Genomic DNA, 27067 nt, shown 5'->3' on the forward strand with positions numbered 1-27067 from the left:
GTGTTCCATCATGGTGATCCCGTCTGGCCCTTCACCAGGAACCTCCCATTCCACCTTCCGGAAACTGAGCCCCTGGTTTGTGGGGCCCTTCAAGGTCCTCCGGAGGGTCAATGAGGTAACCTATTGTTTAGAACTCCCCACCAACTACCGGATCTCACCCTCGTTTCACTCTTCAGGCTGGTGGTTCCTGGTCCCCTGGCTGATGCTGTCCCTCGCGACACCCCTCCCCTGGACTTCGAGGACCCCCCACTTATGCTGTTAGGTCTCTCCATGACTCCCAGCGTTGTGGGGGTCGGCTCCAGTACCTGGTGGAGTGGGAGGGGTACAGTCCTGAGGAGTGCGCTTGGGTCCCAGTGGCGGACATCCCAACGTCATCCTCTCCATGTTTATTATTATTAAACTCACCACCTGCTTCCTGACTCCCAGGAGTCATGTTAGAGTTCAGAAATCTGCATTTTCAAAACGCAGACCATCAATAAATCTGCATTTTAAACCATTTCACTTGATCATAGAGTGATCAGGGACGTGCAACTAGTTTTCCTTCACAGAAAATACATTAGCGCAACACATTCGGCATAAAATAGCTTCATTTTCATCAGATGACAACAGCAGTGCAATGCTATTTGGCTAGCAGCCACACAAGTAAATGAGCTAACAATTAAAAGGCAAGGCCTTTTTTTTGCGAAAACAATTCATGGCCATTATATTTCCAATGTTTATCATATAAATAATGTAGCCAGTTACATTTCCTAATGTTTTGTTTGAAGTTGAATCTTGCATTTTACCAGAGAAAAGTAGGCTACACTGAGAAAAATACCAGAGGTACATGTTGGTGAGTTCTCATCCGACTGGAGAAATGCAGGTCAATCACAATATTTGTCTGACGCCAAGCAGAAATTACAATAAGAAGCATTTTAGCAAGATATTTCTTGCTGAACAAAGGCAGAATATTGCACTAATGCGACCCCTGAAAACTATTTTGGTGTGCTATGAAAGTATAGTTTCTGAGGTTTCCAAATGCATATTGCATGCAATGATTACGAGGGGGTGTGGCATATGAGGTATATATTAGAGCAGTAAAAATAAATGTTTTGTCATACACGTGGTATACCATGGCTGTTAGACAATCAGCATTCAGGGATCGAACCACTCAGTTTATAATAAAGGTTATTCAATGGGTGGGTCTAATCCTGAATGCTGATTGGTTAAAACCTCATTCCAGCCAGTGTCTATTCCACAAATTACCACTAGCTAAATCTATGACGTTAAAATGGCTATTTACTCTGTTCCATCTGACTGCGCAATCCACTGTCTCATCAACCCAGCCAGGCAATTTATAAACTTGATCTCCACTATAAAAAGCATCTGGACATTATCTCACATTTCTTTTAGACTAACATTTCGTTTTCAACAGCAGAGATTTGTATAAACCTTGCTGTCTGTCTCTTCGACATTTGCAACATTGTTTCAATATTCCCATTCGATCTCCAGCTGTAGAGCTACCTCTGCCCTGGATTACATGACAACAATTTGTATAACATGTAGTATGCCTGTCACCTTAGCGATCACATGTAGGACTTTGATTGTGTATGATTTGATTTATGTATAATTTGATTTCTATGCGATTTGACGGTATTATGTCATTTTGAGTTTGATTTCAGTGGCAGTGCAGTATTACTTGTTTACAATTAGAATGGTTGCAGTTTTAAGGGACCCCTGCTGCTTCATTATGATAAACACACCTTTCACCATACTTACCAATGTCACAATTTGCTTGTGTTTGTGGGTTTTACGCCGTGTCAGATGATTAATGATTGACTTATATATGACTGCATAACAAAATAGGACAGATTATTCATTCCCCTCATCTTTTTCTTACTTGATCAGGCTTGGAAGAATTTGGAGAGACCCGAGAGGACCAGGTTGCTCTTGTCATGACGTTCTACAGCCAGTAGAGGGAAATCTTCACCAAGGTAAGACTCAATATGACACAACTTCAGAGTGAATGATCAACCTCTAAAAACGTATCTGTGTGGTCAGTGGTGTGAATGTAAAATGCAAAAATATACAAAAAAGGCTTCAATCATTTCAATTCCATGATAAGTGCTCAATTATTTATTAGGTGGTTGCCAACGCCCACTAATAGCGAACCCTTCCAAAATGCCTTGAACAGGATCATTTGTGAAGCCAACAAAATGGTGCAAGAAATCCAAACCATAACTTTAAACAATTAATTCAAAGGCAAAGGCCTTTCAAACTTAGTGATTTAAGATTTGAATACAAGGTAAATATTCATTCACGAAAATGAACACGTAAGCAAAACGTGTGTATCAAAATACTTGAAATGGAAGGGCATTTGGCCAGGCCTCCTTTAATCCATTCTCTTTCACATTCATTCTTACACACATTGCTCTAGTCTAGTACAAAGTATTCAATAATTTACATACCATTATTTGAAACTTTTTAAATCATATTAACCCAGTTATCCAAGTTGTTTTAGATCAGAATATTGGCACTAAATGCAGTAATAAAAAAATGATGAGTCCGCGTGAAGACTTACCTTTGGTCCCTCCAATAGTAGTCAAAAACTATAGGATATCATAGTTTATGTTTGACACTCATCAGTTGATGAAGTTTGATATCAAAGCCATTTGAGACATTGAGTCACTTGCACAAGTACTTCTTGCCTATCTTCATTATGTTGTAGTTTTTAAATCTTACCTCTTGTAGCCTCGTTTCCATATATGAACTTGTTTTAAACCAGTGAGCAGCATCATCGGATGACATGGTCTGTGTTTTCACCAATGCACACTCATTCATGCCCATCATCCATCCTGTTGGCATCTCCATTGCTAACGTTATCCTCCTCTCCATCCCCTAGCTCCTCCACACCAACCTCTTCCTCCCCTCTGTCTTCCTCCTTCTCTGGCTGTGGTGGGGGTGGCTCCAGGACTGGAGGTGGGGACTGGGGAGGTAGGGGGATGGCCTCTCCCTTCTTGGCCAACTCGGCCAGCTCTCGGGCAGAGCAGGTGGGGGTTGGGGTAGGGTAGGTGTGGTGGAAGGATTCGTAGTCCACCTCGTAGAAGCCCTCCTCTAGGGAGAGCACAGGGGTGAAGCGCTCCCCCCACATGACCTCTGAGTCTAGGTAGGAGCTGCGCGCCTGGCATGTCATTCCTGGAGAGAGAGAGGGAGACAGACATTACTGACATGAAATAGAGGATAGGAACTTGAAACGACGATCTAAGTGTTTTTTTTTGTTTAAAAGCCCTTATCATGGAACTATACTAAGACCTGGATCCAAGCTGCGTCGGTGTGATTTGAGGATCTAATTAAGATTCACTATGCTTTGTCTTTCTGACTTTAAATGAGCTGTACTCCTTTCATTGAGCAAACATTTTAGCAGGGTTTCCAGGGTTGTACTAAAACAACTGAGACAACAGAGAGAGACAGGGTCTCACTAGGGAAAAGGAAATAGGCTGACGAGTGGTTCTAATAGAGATGGGCATCTTCTCTTTCAATCATACACGTGTACACACATCAAGCACACAGATGCAGAAACACACACAGATAAACACACACACACCTTTCTGAATATTTATACGTGGATTGCCTATAAATAGCTTGTGAGTATTTTCATCCTCTGCTCAAGTAAACCGTGAAGAGCCACATCAATTACAGTACATATTATCCACAGGAATGAAGAAACAAACCGACAGACCATGCACAGCCAGCACCAGGAGTATATCAAGGCAGACAGCCCAATGTACACACACACACACACAGATATTAAGAGAAGTAAGGGGTTGTGGGTTGGAGGATTCACAACCTTGTAATGTATCAACAGTTCTTTTTTTCAGCAGCCATAATGTAAATGTATATAACTTAATTTGCATTTCACTTGCAGCAAATGCATTAAATTATAATGATTTTGATGGAATTCTTTGAATGTAAACAGCACGATGAATGAATAAAAAATACTGCCAATTGTATCAATGGTATCATGTATACAGTGGGATACCTACATACTGTGCCTGATGATGATTTTTAATATACAATCAACATACCAATTAGCCTATGTATTTTCATGAAGCATCACACCTGGCAACCATCATTACGCACACCTGCTCCCCATTGTTATGTACACCTGGACTTCATCAGTACCTTGATTACTTCCCTTTTATTTAGCCCTCAGTAGCCTCAGGCTGTCTTGGTTTTGGTTTTCATTCCTAGTACGCTGCTCTTGTTTTGTATATCGTCATGTTCTTCCTTATTAATCTCACCAACTGCACTTGCTTCCTGACTCCCTGCATCTACGTTGCAGAAGCTCCCGTTCTTTAAGCACCTGAGAGATTAACAGCAAACCAGTAAACTCTTTCCTACTTCAGGCAAATCCCAATTCAAGGCCTGATTGGGTTTGATCCCTGAGGGAAAAGAGCAAAACAACAAACTGTTGTCGATAGATTTTAAAAATTCAATAAAGCATTATCTTTTAGTTTGTCCCTTGACTAAACCGTCAATATTGACATGGGATACTGAGGAAAAAACAGCTCTTGCTGTGCGATGGATCAAACGTTCTCCCTCTGTTAAACCAAAGTCTATATATTGAGTAGAATATCAAAAACAAATGTGAAGCAATAACACCCACCCAGTCTGCATCCTCATGAACAAAACCAAAGGTAAATCACCTGCAGTGTGTCTTTGAGCAGTGGTTCAGTTCACTGCCACCGCCCACTCCTGGACCGAGAATCATTGCCAGTGGGAGGGTTAGGGTGGGAAAGGGAATTGGGTCATTCCATGAAAAGAATGTGTGTCCCTTTGATATTTTAAGTAGAAATTGTGCACCAATATTTAATTTGAAAAGTGTTATATTAAATTAAGTTTCCTTTAATATAGACCATATGGAAAATTCAATAAATCAGAATTTTAATATGACTAAAGGCTTGCTAAAGTGCCAAAATCCAGCATTTTGACATGTCCCTCTGTCAACCCTATGTCACTTCTAGGAAGATTTTAACCCACTTGATCCCAAAATGTCTCCAAGTTTCACCATCATTGTAAAGACCTAGTTATTTTGTTGCTTTGACAAAGTCATTTTTGAAGATTATTATTTATTCATGTGATTAGTGAATCATTTACATCCGCATTTTAAGGTCAACCCTGTTAAGTGAACTGAACTCTCGTTTAAATATGGTGAAACTATTCCTTTTTAACAGAAACATTGAACATCTAATAGTCAAATCCTAGATTAAAAGCAGGTGAGCTGGTTGTAATCTTTTTGGCCATTTTCTGGTGTTTTGTGGTGGAAAACTGAAAGGGTCGAACATAACACGTCAATCGTAGATAGACAGGCTAGAAATGTTTTAACAAATACTTTTTTGGGGGAAGCTTGCATTCAATTGCCACTCCCTGTTGCACACAACAAACTTCCATTCCCCTGTCACAAGGGGATTTATGGCTGATTTAAGAAGAAATTGTTAACCCTGTTACGTTAAACCCTGTTACATTATTTGGCACTTAATAGGCACTTACTATAGTATATATATATATATATATACTGCTCAAAAAAATAAAGGGAACACTAAAATAACACATCCTAGATCTGAATGAATGAAATAATCTTATTAAATACTTTTTTCTTTACATAGTTGAATGTGCTGACAACAAAATCACACAAAAATAATCAATGGAAATCCAATTGATCAACCCATGGAGGTCTGGATTTGGAGTCACACTCAAAATTAAAGTGGAAAACCACACTACAGGCTGATCCAACTGTGACGTAATGTCCTTAAAACAAGTCAAAATGAGGCTCAGTAGTGTGTGTTGCATCCACGTGCCTGTATGACCTCCCTACAACGCCTGGGCATGCTCCTGATGAGGTAGCGGATGGTCTCCTGAGGGATCTCCTCCCAGACCTGGACTAAAGCATCCGCCAACTCCTGGACAGTCTGTGGTGCAACGTGGCGTTGGTGGATGGAGCGAGACATGATGTCCCAGATGTGCTCAATTGGATTCAGGTCTGGGGAACGGGCGGGCCAGTCCAGAGCATCAATGCCTTCCTCTTGCAGGAACTGCTGACACACTCCAGCCACATGAGGTCTAGCATTGTCTTGCATTAGGAGGAACCCAGGGCCAACCGCACCAGCATATGGTCTCACAAGGGGTCTGAGGATCTCATCTCGGTATCTAATGGCAGTCAGGCTACCTCTGGCGAGCACATGGAGGGCTGTGCGGCCCCCCAAAGAAATGCCACCCCACACCATGACCGACCCACCATGACCGACCCACATGTTGCAGGCAGCAGAACGTTCTCCACGGCGTCTCCAGACTCTGTCACGTCTGTCACGTGCTCAGTGTGAACCTGCTTTCATCTGTGAGGAGCACAGGGCACCAGTGGCGAATTTGCCAATCTTGGTGTTCTCTGGCAAATGCCAAACGTCCTGCACGGTGTTGGGCTGTAAGCACAACCCCCACCTGTGGACGTCGGGCCCTCATACCACCCTCATGGAGTCTGTTTCTGACCGTTTGAGCAGACACATGCACATTTGTGGCCTGCTGGAGGTCATTTTGCAGGGCTCTGGCAGTGCTTCTCCTGCTCCTCCTTGCACAAAGGCGGAGGTAGCGGTCCTGCTGCTGGGTTGTTGCCCTCCTACGGCCTCCTCCACGTCTCCTGATGTACTGGCCTGTCTCCTGGTAGCGCCTCCATGCTCTGGACACTACGCTGACAGACACAGCAAACCTTCTTGCCACAGCTCACATTGATGTGCCATCCTGGATGAGCTGCACTACCTGAGCCACTTGTGTGGGTTGTAGACTCCGTCTCATGCTACCACTAGAGTGAAAGCACTGCCAGCATTCAAAAGTGACCAAAACATCAGCCAGGAAGCATAGGAACTGAGAAGTGGTCTGTGGTCCCCACCTGCAGAACCACTCCTTTATTGGGGGTGTCTTGCTAATTGCCTATAATTTCCACCTGTTGTCTATTCCATTTGCACAACAGCATGTGCAATTTATTGTCAATTAGTGCTGCTTCCTAAGTGGACAGTTTGATTTCACAGAAGTGTGATTGACTTGGAGTTACATTGTGTTGTTTAAGTGTTCCCTTTATTTTTTTGAGCAGTGTATATATATATATATATTTTTTTTTATCCTCTTGAAATGGGAGGATAAACGTTTTTTATTAAGTTGAACATGTGCTCTTTATGTGGGTGAAATCAAACGTTTCTTTTGTCCAAGTTACACTTCACAAAATTGCTGGAATGACCCAATTCAATCACCATTCCGACCAGAATTCCCTCAACGTCTTCTGCTCGTTTAATTTCCCAGAGGCTGTGCTATTGACAGGTCTGGGATTCTCCCACAAACACACAGACGGGCTTCCGTGGAGTCCCTTCCGCTTCTCACAGCAGCCAGAAGACCCTAATAGAGGATATTAGTGTACAGGACAATGCTGTGGCCATTTAGGACAGTGTAATTGCAGTCCTTGTCAAGTGCATTCACAGCCAACGTTAATTGATGATACCCTGCAAGTCTCGAGTGATTCCTGACGACTGCATCCTCTTTATCCCACCAAGTGAATGAATGCTTATAAGCAATGTCACACAAACCTGCATTAGATTCTCATATTATACGTTAAAGTACATGTAATTATAGTGTTATTTATGTTATTTTAATAATCATTTCCTACATCATTATGATTATAATAAAAATCTCTCCAGGTAGAGGTTTGTCGACACAGATCTAGGATCAGCTTACTCTCCCCCGGTCCGAACCTTAAATTAGAAGAACCCACCTGTGGCTTCCACCATGCCCTCCAGGATGACCACTACCTCAAACTCCTCTCTCTCCAGCTGTTCCTGTGAGATCTCCCAGAAGGGACTGCCCTCGTTGAACTCGTGACAGATGATGAGTGGCGACACCAGGAAGAGCCTGTCGTCCCCCGTATCGAAGCCCACATTGATATCCGTCTGATTGAGAGGGATAAACTCCCCTTCCTTGGTCTGCTTGGAGCGGATCAGCTTGGCCCGGATGGAGGCCTCCACGATGTGTGAGTTCCTCAGGTCTCCGACCCTGAACATCAGACACAGCTTGCTGTCCCTCACAGAGATCACCGCCTTGTGGGAGAACATGAGCGTCTCAGCTCGCTTCTTGGGCTGGGAGATCTTGACGAACATGCATCCCACCATGAAGGCATTGACGATGGAGCCCAGGATGGCCTGGACTAAAAGCAGGAGAATCCCCTCTGGGCATTTATCAGTGATGACCCGGTAGCCATAGCCGATGGTGGTCTCCGTCTCGATGGAGAAGAGAAAGGCGGAGACGAAGCCGTTGAGGTTGTTGACGCAGGGGATCCAGTCTCCGTCATCAGTGTGGTCCAGGTCTCCGCGGATGTAGGCGATGAGCCACCAGATGAGACCGAAGAACACCCAGGTGGTTGTGTAGACCAGGGTGAACACCAGCAGGTTAAAGCGCCACTTCAGGTCCACCAGGGTAGTGAAGATGTCTGTCATGTAGCGGTATTTCTCGCGCACGTTGCCGTGATGCACGTTGCACTTGCCGTCCTTCTCCACGTAGCGCTGGCGCCGTTTCCTCAGGGTACGTCCTGAACGGTTGGAACCTTTACCGCCCCCACCTTGCCTGCCATCCACCACCATGGTCCGGTCTGTGGGCACCTGTGTGTTGTTCATTAGAGAGAAAGAAAGAGAAAGAAGAGGGTTAATGACTGTGTGATTTAACAAGGTAAGTTATTGCTAAATTGATACATTCCATCAAAACTTCCGTCACCTTGTTTTTGGGGGTATCCCATCTTGGTTTTGACAGCTTTTGATCCTGTTTCTCCACATCCTGTCCAAAACGCCTTTTGAAGCAATTCATGGCCTCGAAGCTTTGGGCCACAGTCGCTGTTTCTGGCCCCAAACAGTACACTTTCTAGCTGGAAAACATAAAAGCATATTTACATGAAAGATTGTTAAAATTCCACTGTGTAGCGGAATAGCGACAAACTTGTGACATTTCATATCAAACTGAAATGAGGTGTGGTGGTTTTTTAGTAATACCAGAAATTCATCATAAAATATAGAAGAGCCTACGTAAGCTTTTATGAACAGCTCTCCATATCAACTCATTATTGCTGTTCACCTCTGTCAGCCTGGGCAGGCGAGGTTCAGAGACATGGTTCATTTCTGCCATTGATCAGCAACAGCAGACACCCTCAAGCCAAACAGAGAACACACCAGTAATTCATTATGCTCAGAACCACTTCACAGTTAAATCCCACCTTCCCACATACAGTGGGGCAAAAAAGTATTTAGTCAGCCACCAATTGTGACCGTTCTCCCACTTAAAAAGATGAGAGAGGCCTGTAATTTTCATCATAGGTACACTTCAACTATGACAGACAAAATGAGGAAAAAAAATCCAGAAAATCACATTGTAGGATTTTTAATGAATTTATTTGCAAATTATGGTGTAAAATAAGTATTTGGTCACCTACAAACAAGCAAGATTTCTGGCTCTCACAGACCTGTAACTTCTTCTTTAAGAGGCTCCTCTGTCCTCCACTCGTTACCTGTATTAATGGCACCTGTTTGAACTTGTTATCAGTATAAAAGACACCTGTCCACAACCTCAAACAGTCACACTCCAAACTCCACTATGGCCAAGACCAAAGAGCTGTCAAAGGGCACAATTGGTGGCTGACTAAATACTTTTTTGCCCCACTGTACATACTGGGGCACAAACACACACACACACACACACACACACACACACACACAATGACCCTCTCTTTTTCACAGCTAACTATGTGACTCCTGGCTCACTGTAGAAAGGATAAAGTGAAACCCTTTTAAGTTAATCTGCCTCATTATGCCTTTTGTCATCCTCCCAAATCGCTCCAGTCAATCCAGATCTATCCACCACCGCGGTGTGTGACTTGCAAGATTCTAAAGATGAGAACGACTGAACTTCAGATGGGTTGTAGCCTACTGGAGATGGAGATTGCATGATCATCAACCTGAGACAAATCTCAGTTAGTTGCACTGCGGCTTGCAATGTCTGCCACCAGCAAAACAAAACCACTCAGCTTCCTCATTTGTTGTTATGTAGATTCCAGAGCTGATTACTGGTATCTAAATGCAGTTTAACAGGTGTAATGCGAGAGGGAGTGAGCTTAAGGGTTACTCAGATAGTCCAAGGATACTGCTCCATGGCCATCTGTTCCTTTGTATTGACAGAAGTTGCTGTTGTGAGCTGCTGGGATCAAAGCTCCTAGTGCCAGTCTCCCGTGGTCAGTGTGGGGGGCAGGGGAGGGGACAGGGCAGAAAGCCACACTCTCCCTCCCTCAGCAACACTCTCACAATCTCACTCACCTCATGTCAGCTTGTTGCACTTTTGTTGTTATAATGACCTACAAGCAGCGCTTAAGATAAACTAATGACAAGATTAAGTGTGTGTTTCCGAGTGTGTGTGTGTGTGTCTGTGTACGTGTTTGTGTGTACCAGTGGAGGCTCCTTAGAGGAGGAAGGGGAGGACCAACTTACTCAGTGAATTAAAAATAAATGAAACATAAAATATATTCACATCACCAAATACCTGATTAAAACACACTGTTTTGCAATGAAGGTCTACAGTTGTCTCAACACACTTTAGGCTATTACTATGGTGTAGCCAGAGGACAGCTATTCCCCGTCCTCCTCCGGCGACATTGACTTCAATACAAAACCTAGGAAGCAATTAGGCCTTACCCCCTTCCATAGACCTACATTGTAATTATGACCACTTCCGGAGGACATCCTCCAACCAATGAAAGCTTTGGCAATATGAACAAACATGTTGTCCATCAAATCATAGGATTAGGATCAGAGAACGAACCTAGTGTGTTGTATTGCAGTTGTGCCACAGAGCATTATGGGGGTTCTATGTGTTGAGAAGCTTGGTGAGTTGGTGACTTATTGGATAGAGATTGACAGTAAAGAGTGATAGTTGAACATTTTTAGGGATATTATTCCATTCAAATTAGTTTTTTCAAACTATAGGTGACGGAGGTAGATTTATATATTGCTTTCTTGGTTTTAGAACTTTATTTTTGGGTGGAGTTAGTGCAATTTATTTCAATTTGCCTTGCTAACTTTAGTAGAAAGTACTATCGTCGCTCCTGAGTAGCGCAGCGGTCTAAGGTACTGCATCTCAGTGCTAGAGGTGTCACTACAGACCCTGGTTCGATCCTGGGCTGTATCACAACTGGCCGTGATTGGGAGTCCCATAGGGCGGCGCACAATTGGCCCAGCATCGTCCGGGTTAGGGTTTGGCTGGTGTAGGCCGTAATTGCCAATAAGAATTTGTTCTTAACTGACTTGCCTAGTTAAATAAAGGTTAAATAAAAAAATGACAAAATAAGCTTTAGCTAGCTACCATATATGTATTTATAGCCCATTTGTTTGTCAGGAGAAAATGTGAATGTGATCAAACGTGGTTTATATTCAAACTTAGGCTGGCTATGCTGCCTCAACCTTCTCAATCCAAAATGATTCACTGGAATGAATCAATCAACATAATAGTGATGACATAGACTGAGTTAATTTTTAATGAGGCCTACAGTTGCAAATATGCATAAAGCAAGCTCCGCCCTGTGAGTTCTATTGTCCATTAGTTGTTGTCTCTGTGTCTGGGTAGAGGAAACTCCCCTGTTAGTCTAGTCTAAATATAATGAATATGAACAAGTATAAGGTTGCTGCAGTTTGACAGGGTTTTCTTCAGGAGATTTTTATAACTATGTGATCTGATTAGATTTTTTTCTTCCCATCATAGCCCATATAAAACCTTTTTACAATACTCCTGTAGCCCAGCCTGTTCTCATAGACTAGACGTAATCACTGTCAAAGGAAAAACTCCAGGCCCCAGGAAGAACAATTTTTTCCCACCGCTTTATCAGGGCTTTATTCAGGAATGTTTCTTGGGCTACTTTAATGTGTCAAGTGGGTGAGATTCACAGTCTGTGTTTGACTTTGTGAATTCTGAGATGTCTAAGTTTAACTTCATGGACAAACTTGTTGCCCAAACCTGTGATGCCGCAGCTGTAATGGAATGTCCCCTCCTGTTCCCTGGTTAAGAGGTGATGACCACTCCAGTCCACTACCATTGCCAACTCTCTCCTGACATGAACTGAAGCCTTGTCTCATGTGCCCACTCATCCACTGGCACATTGAATGTTTCCTCTCCAAGGACTGTGAGTAGCCCTGCCAATTTTCTCTCATTACTGTATGTAGATTCAATCATATACACAAACCCAATCACATTATTAAACGTCACTGATTTTACTCCTTGCTTGGACCAACTCATTCTTAGCTCTTTTGTCTAACTGTGTAGTGTATTGTGTTTTTTGTCTTCCCAGTCAAATCGTGTCCTGCCCTCAGTTGAAGAGGTGAGCTCTTCTCCAACACCATCCATCCATGATGAGCCTGTCCTGCACTGAAGCCTATAAACACCTCAACCCCTGTCCGGCACTGAAGTCAAGCCTCTGATCAACTCAAGCCTCGCACCCTCATTTAATCACTGCTGTGATCCCTTTCCAACACAGTGGAAGTAGCCCTCTCATTCCCACCCTTCTCAATTGTTCTCTCTCAGCTCAGCAGCGTCATAGCTTAAAACATGTTTACAGGGCACAGAGCTTCTGGAAAAAACACCCAACATTTAAATAAATAGATGTTAATTATAGAATAGGGTGGCAAAGTAATGGTCGCGGGGCACATTGAAAGTGAAACGCTCAAGTCATCTTTCTTTTGAGCCAGACTGCCCCCGTTCTATAAACTGCCGCCCAGAATTTATAATGGACAAATAATTCATCATTACTAACACCACCTACTCTCAGAATATTTCTCTAACGACCCCTACCCGACAGCAGATATTCATTAAGTCCCTGGTTTAAGATGTTGAGATGAAAACATTCTCTGCCACACACACACACCTGATTAAACTTCTTTGAAGTCATACGCTTAAAACGATCAGCCTCTATTCCCCATGCACTGTCCAGTGGTAGAACACTGGCAGTAGGTGTGGGTGTGATGAGGAGTTGCCTGTTAGTCAGCAGCAAATGTGTGAAAGCTGAAAGCCATATTAATAATGCAGGTCTCTGTGGGGTACGTGGCGGGAGGACAGGCAGAGACAGACGGAACACGCTGGGAGGCCACAAATCAGCCACTGATCCATCTAGAGGTGGGCTCGCCTGACGAGAGAAGATTAAAGAGACAAGAACACAACATGCTGAGTACATGTATGACTGGGAGGAGAGACGTTAGCCAAGGACTGGCGGGGGACGGAGAGAAAAGGAATAAGGGAGGGGGACAAGTAAACAAACAGGGAGAAGGAAGTAGATAAAGAGATATAGGAAAGGGAAAAGAGAAAAACAAATGAGTGAAAATGAGAAGGAAAGAGAGAGGGACAGAGTAAGGTGTAGTGTTGGACAGGGCAAAAGGCAAGGGTGACAGAGTAGATTGGCGAGCAGATCGGTAGAGGGTTTCAGGGAGGGAGACAACGAGAGAGACAGTAAAGAATAGTTTAATAGGGACAGAAAGAGAGAGATGGAGAGAAGGGGTTCATGGTTAGAAAGGAAATGACAGGTGTGGTTAGAAAGGTCAGAGAGGAGAGGCTAGAGGGAAGATGGTGACTGGTGGAGAGGCTGGAATAGCCAGGTGAATCGGTGAGTGTAAGGTCTAGTGTTGACACCAGTACCACTACTGCCAGTAGCAGTGGCCATGTCTGTGTGTGTTTTCACAGGCTTCTCTCCAAGTTTTCCTTTTGACCACAGTAGCTTCCCCAGAGGCTCAGTCAACCAACATGGCTTCATCCTAAAGACAGGACTGACCCCAGTGCAGAGCAGCCAGGCAGCATCTGCTTCCTCAGCACAGCTCCACTGGCACAGCATGTTACAGCGCTAATGCCACCCAGAATAAAGAATGGTTCTGTCAGGGATAAGGGATGGAGGCCAGCCTGCTGGGATGAAATGTCATGTCACCAGTACGAGGAAAAGATGAAGTCTCATTCTCTGTGTCGCCTTCGTGAGAATCTTATCGAGAGCACCAGTGATTCTCTACTTTTTTCTTCTTATTTTCTCACTCCATGTATCACTCTCCCCTGCTCCTCAGTCTCTTTCCCTAGTCACTTTTCTCATTTCATCTGGGTTCCCATTTTGGCTCAGGATGATGAGGGTATAATGGCTTCATTGAAGTGTAATACTTTATAATGAAATGACCTGTCCAGTACAAACTGAGAGCCACAGGCACACAGAGAGACAGACAGACTTGCCAGGACAGAGAGAGGATGTTTGAGCTTCTCCCCTCAGCCATTAAATTACATAGCCAAAGAGAACAGCAGTTGGGAGAGAGAATGGGTAGACGGGAATTAAAGAATACTGCAAGAAAGAAGAAGTGAAAAGAAAGAGAATGGAGTGGAGGTAAAAGGAAGGAAGTGAATGAGGCTGAAACGAGAGCCAGGCAGACTCACTGCATTCCCACTTCACACTGTAGTCTACACACTATCTTTAAGGGCCTTGTACCACACTTAAACACTCTGCCCTTGAGAGAACTTGAGTTGTAATTGCTATTTTTATTTTCAAACGGCTTGTATAGCATCATTAGATATGAGCATAATCATTTACATGGCTAGATATGATCTTAAATGTCTAATGCAACCGTGGTTATCTTAATATCAAATCATTTCTGGGTTGAAATTAAGTACCTTACTGTGATTGTTTCCAATTAAAATTGTCAAAAATAAATAAAACTAGCTTCTTAGCGAAGAGCAATTTCCCAAGCAAAAATGTTACTAAGAGTGGTCTGAGTGGAAAGGGGAAAACATGAAAACTAGCTCTTATTGGTAGAGAGGTTTTGAAATCTCTTTCTTATTGGTCTCCTTTTCACCTCATTTAACACCTGATTTACTTAACAAGAGGCACATCCCAATAGGTGGCCCAGGTAAGTCATTACACAGCTCAAGTGTAATGACTTGGTTTTGTAATGACTTTTGTTTTCTATTGCTCCTCTATTGTCCCTCAAGCAAGAGGGGAGACCGATGACATCACAGATTCCCATTAGACCAACTATTTGAAGTTTGCAGTTCTTTCTAAAAAAACACTTTAACATATATTTTTTTACCCCTTAGTGTGTATACTTTACAGTATTTATACTTGAGACTTTTCAACAGTTAAAGTAAGCTGGAGGATGTCTTTAACTCATTTCAAATCAAATCCAATTTTATTTGTCACATGCGCCGAATACAACAGGTATAGACCCTACCGTGAAATGCTTACTTACAAGCCCTTAACCAACAATGCAGTTTAAAAAAAATAGAGTTAAGAAAACATTTACTAAATAAACTAAAGTAAAAAATAAATAAAAAATAACAATAATGAGGCTATATACAGGGGTTACCGGTGCCAAGTCAATGTGCGGGGGTACAGGTTAGTCGAGGAAATTGTACATGTAGGTAGGGGTAAAGTGATAATAAATATTGAGTAGCAGTAGTGTAAAATGAAAATAGTCCAGGTGGCCATTTTATTAATTGTTCAGCAGTCTTATGGCTTGGGGCTAGAAGCTGTTATGAGCCTTTTGGACCTAGACTTGACCCTCCAGTACCGCTTGCCATACTTACATTTTTTTTTAACCTTTATATAACTAGGCAAGACAGTTAAGAACAAATTCTTATTTAGAATGACGGCCTACTCCGGCCAAAACCAGACGACGCTGGACCAATTGTGCGCCGCCCTATGGGACTCCCAATCATGGTCAGATGTGATGCAGCCTGGATTCAAACCAGGGACTGCAGTTACGCCTCTTGCACTGAGATGCAGTGCCTTAGACCGCTGCGCCACTCTATGACTTGGGTGACTGCAGTCTTTGACAATATTTTGGGCCTTCCTCTGACACTGCCTAGTATATAGGTCCTGGATGGCAGGAAGTTTGGTCACAGTGATGTACTGGACTGTACGCACTACCCTCTGTAGTGCCTTTTGGTTGGATGCCGAGCAGTTGCCATACAAGGCGGTGATGCAACCAGTCAGGATGCTCTCGATGATGCAGCTGTAGAACATTTTGTGGATCTGGGATCAGTCTCCTGAGGGGGAAAAGTCGTTGTCGTGCCCTCTTCACTACTTTTTTTGGTGTGTTTGGGCCATGATAGTTTGTTGGTGATGTGGACACCAAGGAACTTGAAACTCTTGACCCGCTCCCCTACAGCACTGTCGATGTGAATGGGGACGTGCTCGGCCCTCCTTTTCCTGTAGTCCACAATCATCTCCTTTGTCTTGCTCATGTTAAGGGAGAGGTTGTTGTCCTGGCACCATACTGCCAGGTCTCTGACCTCCTCCTCATTGGCTGTCTCATCGTTGTCGGTGATCAGGCCTACCACCGTTGTGTCATCAGCAAACTTAATGATGGTGTTAGAGTCGTGCTTGGCCACACAGTCGTGGATGAACAGGGTGTAGAGGGGACTAAGCAGGGGATCAGCGTGGCAGATGTGTTGTTGCCTACCCTTACCACCTGGGGGCGGCTCGTCAGGAAGTCCAGGATCCCGTTGCAGAGGGAGGTGTTTAGTACCAGGGTCCTTAGCTTAGTGATGAGCTTTGTGGGCACTATGGTGTTGAACGCTGAGCTGTAGTCAATGAACAGCATTCTCACATAGGTGATCCTTTTTTCCAGGTGGGAAAGGGCAGTGTGGAGTGCGATTGAGATTTCATCATCTGTGGATCTGTTGGGTCGGTATGTGAAGTGGGTCTAGGGTTTCCGGGATGGTGGTGTTGATGTGAGCCATGACCAGCCATGACCAGCTCCTCATGGCTATAGATGTGAGTGCTACGGGGCGGAAGTCATTTAGGTAGGTTACCTTCGCTTTCTTGGGCACAGCGACTACCGTGGTCTACTTGAAACATGTAGGCATTACAGACTCGGTCAGGGAGAGGTTGACTTGCCAGTTGGTCCGTGCATGCTCTGATTACACATCCTGGAAATCCTTCTGGCTCTGTGGCCTTGTGAATGTTGACCTGTTTAAAGGTCTTGCTCACATCAGCTACGGACAGCTTGATCACAAAGTCGTCCGGAACAGCTGGTGCTCTCATGGATGCTTCAGTGTTGCTTTCCTCAAAGCGAGCATAAAAGGAATTTAGCCCGTCTGGTAGCCTCGCGTCACTGGGCAGTTCACGGCTGGGTTTCCCTTTGTAGTCCTGCCACATCTTACGAGCGTCAGAGCCAGTGTAATAGGATTCAATCTTAGTCCTGTATTAATGATTTGCCTGTTTGATGGTTCGTCTGAGGGCATATTGAGATTTCTTATAAGCGTCCTGATTATTGTCCCGCTCCTTGAAAGCGTCACCTTTAGCCTTTAGCTTGGTGCGGATGTTGCCTGTAATCCATAGCTTCTGGTTGGGATATGTGCGTACGGTCACTGTAGGGACAACGTCGTCGATGCACTTATTGATGAAGCCGGTGACTGAGGTGGTAAACTCCTCAATGCTGTTGGATGAATCCCGGAACATATTCCAATCTATGCATGCAAAACAGTCCTGTAGCACAGAATCCGCGTCATCTGATCACTTCCGTATTGAGCGAGTCACTGGTACTTCCTGCTTTAGGTTTTGCTTGAAAGCAGATTTTCCATATGGAGGGCGAGGGAGATCTTTGTACATGTATCTGTGTGTGGGGTGAAGGTGGTCTATAGATTTTTTCCCTCATGTGACATGTTGGTAGACATGAGGTAAAACGGATTTAAGTTTGCCTGCATTAAAGTCCCCGGCCACTAGGAGCGCCGCTTCTGGATGAGCATTTTCTTGTTTGCTTATGGCTTTATACAGCTCATTGAGTACGGTCTTAGCACCAGCGCTGGTTTGTGGTGGTAAATAAACGGCTATGAAAAATATAGATAGTGTGGTCTACAGCTTATCATGAGGTACTGTACCTCAGGCGAGCAATACCTCGAGACTACCTTAATATTAGACATCGCGCACCAGCTGTTATTGACCGCCTGGTGATGTCACCAGGCACGCCAAAACTCCCTCCCACCAAAACAGGCTGACATTTCAGGCGGTCTATTCAAACAGCTCTTACACTAAAAGGGCATTATCCTTATTTTCACAGTTTCAGTATTATTCCAACCTCTTAGTGTGGAAATATATAAAACACAGGAAATGACGGTTTTGACTGCACTGGGCCTTTAATGACACTTCCTGCCTACGATTTTAGCATGTTTCACAGTAAGCTCATATACAGTACCAGTCAAAAGTTTGGACACACCTACCCATTCAAGGGTTTTTATTTTTACTATTTTCTACATTCTAGAATAACAGTGAAGACATCAAAACTATGAAATAACACATAACACATGTAGTAACCAAAATGGTTAGCTACGAATGCACTGCAGAGAATACTAATGAGGGTTCAGAAGGGATGTTAGCCTTGGTTTTGAACTGAGGGGGAGGTGGGCATGTGTAACGGAGGTTGTTTGAAGAGCCCACACAGCCTTATTGTGTCAAATGCTTTTTTTTGTGGGGGGGGGGGCAGGAAGATGGTTGATACCTGAGGGCGATTTACTGCTCTAGAATTGGCACTTGTTTAAACCCACTACGAGAGCTTATTTCAGAATAAACAATCCTGGTGTTCTCTTGGGTAAATAAGCACGGTACCGTGGGAAGTCCAGTCACTTCCCGCGTTTAGTATCTTTAATTAAAGCCTCAGGTCAGGTTCTGTCCTGTTTTAGTCTTATGGATTTTCAAAGGGCTTCATGATGAAGGAATGTTAATTTGCTGAATGGTTGCATAACAACTGAGAGAAGCTGGGTAACATGAGCTGCAGAAAGACTTTTGTTCTTTCCACCTCTTTAAGGAATACCTAGGATAGGATAAAGTAATCCTTCTAACCCCCCCCCCCCCCCTTAAAAGATTTAGATGCACTATTGTAAAGTGGTTGTTCCACTGGATATCATAAGGTGAATGCACCAATTTGTAAGTCACTCTGGATAAGAGCGTCTGCTAAATGACTTAAATGTAAATGTATACTCATTGCCAGGTCTTAGGGACTGATCAGTCACTTTTACGACAAGGTATGGGTCCCCTCTATGGCTGTTTCATATAGGACAAACTCTGTGTAAATTGGCTTGTAACTTTTGGCCAATACCAAGAAGTCAGAGCAGAGCAGGGAAATCCCATTAGTTGCTTCACAAGCCAGTGTGGTGTATCACACTGGCTTGCTTGACTTCTTTACTGTTACCATTCTGGCCCAAGGTGTTTCGGAAGTGTCTCCTGTGAGGACGGTGTCTGTTTTTCTTTTTATTACCTTAAGATAAGGCCACAACAGCCACCACCGCACAAACCTCTGCCATCCATAGGATGAGAGATAATTTAAATACATTTTTACTCTCCAGAATGCCAATGTAACTCCCTTGGACTATAACTCTGAGACACATTTTTTACGAGAAAAATGGCATAAAAATGTATTTTAAACAGCGGTTGACATGCTTCGAAGTACGGTAATGGAATATTTTGAATTTTTTTGTCACGAAATGCGCCATGCTCGTCACCCTTATTTACCCTTTCGGATAGTGTCTTGAACGCACGAACAAAACGCCGCTATTTGGATATAACAATGGATTATTTGGGACCAAACCAACATTTGTTATTGAAGTAGAAGTCCTGGGAGTGCATTCTGACGAAGAACAGCAAAGGTAATAAAAATTTTCTTATAGTAAATCTGACTTTGGTGAGTGCTAAACTTGCTGGGTGTCTAAATAGCTAGCCCTGTGATGCCGGGCTATCTACTGAGAATATTGCAAAATGTGCTTTCACCGAAAAGCTATTTTAAAATCGGACATATCGAGTGCATAGAGGAGTTCTGTATCTATAATTCTTAAAATAATTGTTATGCTTTTTGTGAATGTTTATCGTGAGTAATTTAGTAAATTTTTAGTAAATTCACCGGAAGTTTGCGGGGGGTATGCTAGTTCTGAACGTCACATGCTAATGTAAAAAGCTGGTTTTTGATATAAATATGAACCTGATTGAACAAAACATGCATGTATTGTATAACATAATGTCCTAGGTGTGTCATCTGATGAAGATCATCAAAGGTTAGTGCTGCATTTAGCTGTCTTCTGGGTTTTTGTGACATTATATGCTAGCTTGAAAAATGGGTGTCTGATTATTTCTGGCTGGGTACTCTGCTGACATAATCTAATGTTTTGCTTTCGTTGTAAAGCCTTTTTGAAATCGGACAGTGTGGTTAGATTAATGAGAGTCTTGTCTTTAAAATGGTGTAAAATAGTCATATGTTTGAGAAATTGAAGTAATAGCATGTCTAAGGTATTTGAATAACGCGCCACAGGATTCCACTGGCTGTTACTTAGGTGGGACGATTTCGTCCCACTGGCCCTAGAGAAGTTAAGGATGGGTAGCAAATCAGTCATGACATAAGTTTGAGAGGAGTGCTCCGGGAAGTTTGGGGTTTATACAGTTGAAGTCGGAAGTTTACATACACTTAGGTTGGAGTCATTAAAACTCGTCTTTCAACCACTCCACAAATTTCTTGTTAACAAACTATAGTTTTGGCAAGTCGGTTAGGACATCTACTTTGTGCATGACACAAGTCATTTTTCCAACAATTGTTTACAGACAGATTATTTCACTTATAATTCACTGTATCACAATTCCAGTGGGTCAGAAGTTTACATACACTAAGTTGACTGTGTAATTTAAACAGCTTGGAAAACTCCAGAAAATGATGTCATGGCTTTAGAAGCTTCTGATAGGCTAATTTACATAATTTGAGTCAATTGGAGGTGTGCCTGTGGATGTATTTCAAGGCCTACCTTCAAACTCAGTGCCTCTTTGCTTGACATCATGAGAAAATCAAAAGAAATTAGCCAAGATCTGACAGTTGTAATTTCCAAACGCCTGAAGGTACCACGTTCATCTGTACAAATAATAGTACGCAAGAATAAACACCATGGGACCACGCAGCTGTCATACCGCTCAAGGAGGAGACGCGTTCTGTCTCTTAGAGATGAACGTACTTTGGTGCGAAAAGTGCAAATCAATCCCAGAACAACAGCAAAGGACCTTGTGAAGATTCTGGAGGGAACAGGTACAAAAGTATCTATATCCACAGTAAAACGAGTCCTATATCGACATAACCTGAAAGGCCGCTCAGCAAGGAAGAAGCCATTGCTCCAAAACCGCCATAAAAAAGCCAGACTATGGTTTGCAACTGCACATGGGGACAAAGATCGTACTTTTTGGAGAAATGTCCTCTGGTCTGATGAAACAAAAATAGAACTGTTTGGCCATAATGACCATTGTTATGTTCGGAGGAAAAAGGGGGAGGCTTGCAAGCCGAAGAACACCATCCCAACCGTAAAGCACGGGGGTGGCAGCATCGTGTTGTGGGGGTGCTTTGCTGTAGGAGGGACTGGTGCACTTCACAAAATAGATGGCATCATGAGGGAGGAAAATTATGTGGATATATTGAAGCAACATCTCAAGATATCAGTCAGGAAGCTAAAGCTTGGTCGCAAATGGGTCTTCCAAATGGACAATGACCCCAAGCATACTTCCAAAGTTGTGGTAAAATGGCTAAAGGACAACAAAGTCAAGGTATTGGAGAGGCCATCACAAACTCTGACCTCAATCCCATAGAAAATTTGTGGGCAGAACTGAAAAAGCGTGTGTGAGCAAGGTGGCCTACGAACCTGACTCAGTTACACCAGCTCTGTCAGGAGGAATGGGCCAAAATTCACCCAACTTATTGTGGAAGGCTACCTGAAATGTTTGACTCAAGTTAAACAATTTAAAGGCAATGCTACCAAATACTAATTGAGTGTATGTAAACATCTGACCCACTGGGAATGTGATGAAAGAAATAAAAACTGGATTCAATAATTCTCTCTACTATTATTCTGACATTTCACATTCTTAAAATAGAGTGGCGATCGTAACTGACCTAAGACAGGGAATTTTTACTAGGATTAAATGTCATGAATTGTGAAAAACTGAGTTTAAATGTACTTGGCTAAGGTGTATGTAAACTTCCAACTTCAACTGTAGGTTGCCTGTAAACTGTGAGTGTTACTGGGGGAGTTTATCTGAGCTGTTTCCCTTCCATGCCATCATTCTAACTGTCTGTATAATGCTACAGATAAAATGAAACACTATTAGATGTAGAAATCAAATACACTTCCTCCGCACACAGAATACAAATTGACAGAATTAAACGGTGTAAACTTATTTGCTCTACACCGCGATTGTGTCATAAACCACTTTTGACATTTAATTTGAGGGCAATTTGAAAGTGAAAAGGACAACTCAATACGTGATCCTCTCCTCCGCCAACACACGGTACTCTGCTGAGTGCGGCTGATAATGGCTGTGGTGGCTGAGCATGAGCAGTAAACTAGAGCAGCACCTCTGTATTCTTAATCAAATCACTGTCATTGCCAACACCTGTAGTCCTTAATATTCTCCCAATCTCTCTCCCTCACTGCCTCGTTTCCACCCCAATGAACTAAAATTGACAAGTTCAGGCAGATGAGGCATACAAGCAAACCCTTTAATTAATCTTTGGGAAATAGAAAGCCAGCCAGTGATAGGTTGACTGATGATGGGATAAGGAGGTGGGAGAGAGAGAATGTTTTAAATCTTGAATGGAACAAATGTTCTCTCTGTGAACCGTATAGGCTAAGTTTAGAATCACAAAAAAATGTATGCAGAGATTTGTAGCTAACAACATTAATGGAAAGTAAATATGAAAAATGTATAATGTGGTTACGGCTGTTGGTGAACTGAACAATGTCATTCACATTGTTCAGGAGCCTTGTTGCAGCATCATGTCCAAAACCTGGCAGGCTGACATGGTAATAGTTAGAGGCTTTATGCCCCTGACATGGTAATAGTTAGAGGCTTCATGCCCCTGACATGGTAATAGTTAGAGGCTTTATGCCCCTGACATGGTAATAGTTAGAGGCATCATGCCCCTGACATGGTAATAGTTAGAGGCTTTATGCCCCTGACATGGTAATAGTTAGAGGCTTCATGCCCCTGACATGGTAATAGTTAGAGGCTTTATGCCCCTGACATGGTAATAGTTAGAGGCTTTATGCCCCTGACATGGTAATAGTTAGAGGCATCATGCCCCTGACATGGTAATAGTTAGAGGCTTTATGCCCCTGACATGGTAATAGTTAGAGGCTTTATGCCCCTGACATGGTGGTAATAGTTAGAGGCTTTATGCCCCTGACATGGTAATAGTTAGAGGCTTTATGCCCATAGGGGACACAGTGAAACGTGGCCTTCAGATCACATTCCTTTCAATCTTTCACTCAGATTTTAGCAGAGATGCAGAGAAGCATATTTCGTTTCTTAAAAAAAACAACCCCCAGTCTGGAAGATAAAGTTTAAGAGGTATGCTTAGATATGCAGAAAATAAACCTCGATTTTGAATAGAAGTAAGCATAACCATCATGGCTCTAGATTGCAGGAAAAAGCTGGTTTAGGTGTTTGAAAAATGAAAAATTCTCCAACTAGTGTTAACATAATAATATAAACCGAATAGTTTGGCTCCTGGATGCTGATTGGCTGAAAGCGGTATGACAATATTTTTTTTTACTGTTCTAATAACGTTGGTAACCAGTTTCCAATAGCAATAAGGCACCTCAGGGGTTTGTGGTATATGGCACCTCCGCGTTACGTCGTGCGTAAGAACAGCTCTTAGCCGTAGTATATTGGCCATATACCGCACCCCTTCATGCCATATTGCTTAATTATACCATGGCATTGTTGAATACTTGTTTCTGATTGGCTTGATGGGCATTCTAGAGCGTGCATTATTTCCCTATAACGCACAGTATATTTGCACGGTAAAAATTAAATGGCTATAGTTCATTCTTACATGCTCTATGATTGAGCTGCTTTTGAAAGCAAAGGTTGAAACGAAAACATTATTGGCATTGTTGAATTGGATTTTCATAATGGCAAGCCAGGACTGATGTTTTGGTTAGCTAAACTAGCAAGTCTGTTTGTTTGGTTACCACGGCAACTACTGTAGCTCTCCAGTAAACTTGCTAGCTACTTCAGTGGGTGTTAAACACATTTCTATCAGCAAATGAACACATTTATAGCAGCAAATATATTCAATTATAGCCATGGTATAAAAGGGATAATCAACTCGGGGCGCTATACATTCTCTGGAAAAGAATCCAACTCCATAGGTCAGTTCCAGTCTGCTAGTGCGTCGTGTCTTATGGAAGACACTTTCCACATCCTTCATTATTTTCCACAGAACGCCCCTCAATTGATTATCCCTTAGGTGTAGGCATGCATGCCAAGTAATTATATTAAATCAGCAAAGAGAATACAAATCACAATGCTGGAAAACAAAGACTCACAGAAAAATGATTGGAAAGGAATACAATCCTAGAATAAAACAGCGGCTATTTCTGCACTGGCCAGAAAATATTGTAACGATGACTGAAATGGCCGTGAAGAAACAACAGTACTTAACATTTTCAGAGCTTATATATACTTCTTGAGAGTTTCCTAATGTGTGTTAGCAGTAAAATCCTTGATAGAATTATTAAACACACATTCACGTTTGGAATATCATATTTTATGAACTAAAACTGTATATTGAACGTTGTGAAAACATACTGAAAATAGGTTATCGCAATATGCTCAAGGTTAATTTCATCAAAAGCTACTCATAATACAACAAGGCTTTAAATTCAACCCATTACAAAGCCTTGGTAGATGAACACCCCACTGACTTTTGGGTCATCTTCAGAGCCATGAATAGTGGTTAAGCTGGGTAGGCAGTGTAAGCATTTAGCAATTCCCAGTCATATTTAATATTCAAGAACAAATCTAAACTAATCCATCTGACGCCCATATCCTATTCCAACGGTTCCATGATATCCAATTCGCTGTCATCAAATCTGAAGCATGTTAATTGCTCTTGAGCAGCCATGCCTTCCTTTTAGAATTTCCAGAATATTTTATGTAAAAAATATAACCAATTTGACAACGTGTGAATAGTTATAGAAAATCTCTTATTCTAAACATCCTTGACATGGATAACAGGATGTCTTCAACACAGCGCCCAGGGCATAGTCGCAGTTGACTGTCAGATCTGGAATTATTATTTATTCAGAATGTGAATCGTTGATGACAAACAGCAGCAAGGCGTAATTAAAGCAGAGCGCGTTAATAATGGGGTAAGAAATAATACAGGAACACTTCCCATGCTGTGCAGGTGGGAAGAGTGGGGCTGTTTGAAATTGTAGTTTACACGTGGGTACTGGGTAGGCTAAAGAATTGAACTAGATGTCAAAATCCTAGGCGAGCGTGAAATGCGTAAGAGGAACATGTGGGCACGTTTTCACTCACTTGCTGAAAAACAACATGAAAACAGGGCGATAACGCAACACACTAAAAGCTGTCGAGAGAATAAAAAAAGAGGAGGGGAGAAGAGACTGAAAGAAAGAGCGTAGACAAATTGGGGATGGATGAATGGGATAGAAAATAAATACAGTATAAATTAACAATGTATTACAATGTTTTAAATTGTCCATTGGCGTCAACAATGTATCAGTAATTAGTCAACGTTTATACCCAAATTAAGTAGATTTCTTTCAGAAATCATTTGTTCATTTTTTTATGCTAGGCTTCTAGTTGCCTACTAGTTACTGTTCAAATGCATGCCTTTTAAGAGCCTAATTGATCGACAAGGTCAGGTTAGCTCACATTATCCGCTGGTTTTAATTAGAACCACAACAAATGGAAACCTCAATAAACGAAGTTGTCCGTATGTTGACTTCACTAGTTTAATAGACACATAGCCTAACATCCCGGCATCATATAGGCTACGCAAAACTGATGCAAATAAAGTTTGCCCCCCTGACAGACTCCGACCATACATGAACCCAGTTTGGTTCTCTAATAGCCTTGTCTGTTCAGTCATATAGGCTACTACGGACATATATACAGCGTTGTCAGGGTTACTAATGTATTAAGCATTTAATAATTAGGTAGTTAATAAAATACCTCACCTCGGTTCTACAACAGTGCTTGGTTCGACACGTCTGCACGAGCTCTGACCAGTACCTGTCAAAGGTAGGTTACATCAAACACGACCACCGAGCGCGCCGCCAGTGCGTGTCCACATATCAACACATCTTATTCCTGTAATTTGACAGAAAACGGAATTAATTCAAACAATAAGTTGCATTTACTATCAATATAGTAGTTTGGAATTAACACGTCTGGTTAAATTGGCTCGGTGGTTATCCATGAGTGGCAAGACATCCTTTGTTTGCGCTGCGCTTACCTTCTTTCCGAACTGGATTTGAGAGTCCCATGATCGCTGTCATAGCAGATCAGGTGGCGGATTTGGAACTGTAGGTAAGACCACCACAGTAAACTGTCACTTGTTTTGTTCCTCCTGTAGCCCAGCACGGTCTCATAGACTAGAAGTAACAGCCAGCTGTAGTCTACAGTTCATTGTGCGCGAAGGAACGGACTAGGCTTGCCACTCCTACTGTACGCGTAATGCAAAAATCCCCTCCCCTCATCCGCCCCCTGTACTTTACAGACTGCTAGGCTTTTCTCATTATGTGCGATCTAATATATGGGCTTCCGTGCTGTGCTTAGGGCTCAGCGCTAGGCCTCTATTGCCGAGTGGCAATCGTCTTGGTATGATAGCATTACTATTCGGCTTTGACTGCCCTCTGCACGGTGGCATCAGTGGTCCCATTTGACCCCGTGCAAACCATTCCCTCTCATCTACGCAGGGGCGAAAATCTCATATCAACTTTGGAGGGGACAATTACATGAAATGTTCTCAAGAGCAATTCCTGAGGGGGACACCAAAAGTAGTGCTGTAACACATAGCCTACATTGTAATATGGTAAATGTATATTGAGGAACCAAAGAAATAAGGTGTTTGCCGTACTCCTAACTACCGGTACCCAAAACTACACAACTACTCACAACAGCAATACCATTGCCTTTAACAAATCTTAGTTCAGTCACCAGTTTAAGTTG

The 27067-nt window shown here is 42.7% G+C and overlaps 1 protein-coding gene across 1 annotated transcript; it reads right to left on the reverse strand.

The window, feature by feature from the left end:
- Positions 1-2092: 2092 nt before the first annotated feature.
- On the reverse strand, positions 2093-26622 carry LOC106605640 (G protein-activated inward rectifier potassium channel 4). The gene is made up of 5 exons (XM_014201505.3): positions 26352-26622; positions 26074-26206; positions 8785-8932; positions 7793-8672; positions 2093-3174 (listed from the first exon to the last, which is right to left on the reverse strand). The coding sequence occupies exons 3-5, from the start codon at positions 8872-8874 to the stop codon at positions 2813-2815; spliced, it is 1332 nt and encodes a 443-aa protein (XP_014056980.1). The 5' UTR covers positions 8875-8932; positions 26074-26206; positions 26352-26622; the 3' UTR covers positions 2093-2812.
- Positions 26623-27067: the final 445 nt, after the last annotated feature.

This window comes from Salmo salar, chromosome 05, assembly GCF_965601325.2.
Source record: "Salmo salar chromosome 05, fSalSal1, whole genome shotgun sequence".
Taxonomy (NCBI): Eukaryota; Metazoa; Chordata; class Actinopteri; order Salmoniformes; family Salmonidae; genus Salmo; species Salmo salar.

Coding starts and splice junctions, on each gene's coding strand:
- LOC106605640 (XM_014201505.3), bottom strand. CDS start 8,874: ATGAATTGCTTCAAAAGGCGTTTTGGACAGGATGTGGAGAAACAGGAT. Junction 8,673..8,784: donor GGGATACCCCCAAAAACAAG/GTGACGGAAGTT, acceptor AACAACACACAG/GTGCCCACAGACCGGACCAT. Junction 3,175..7,792: donor GGGCATGGTGGAAGCCACAG/GTGGGTTCTTCT, acceptor CTCTCTCTCCAG/GAATGACATGCCAGGCGCGC.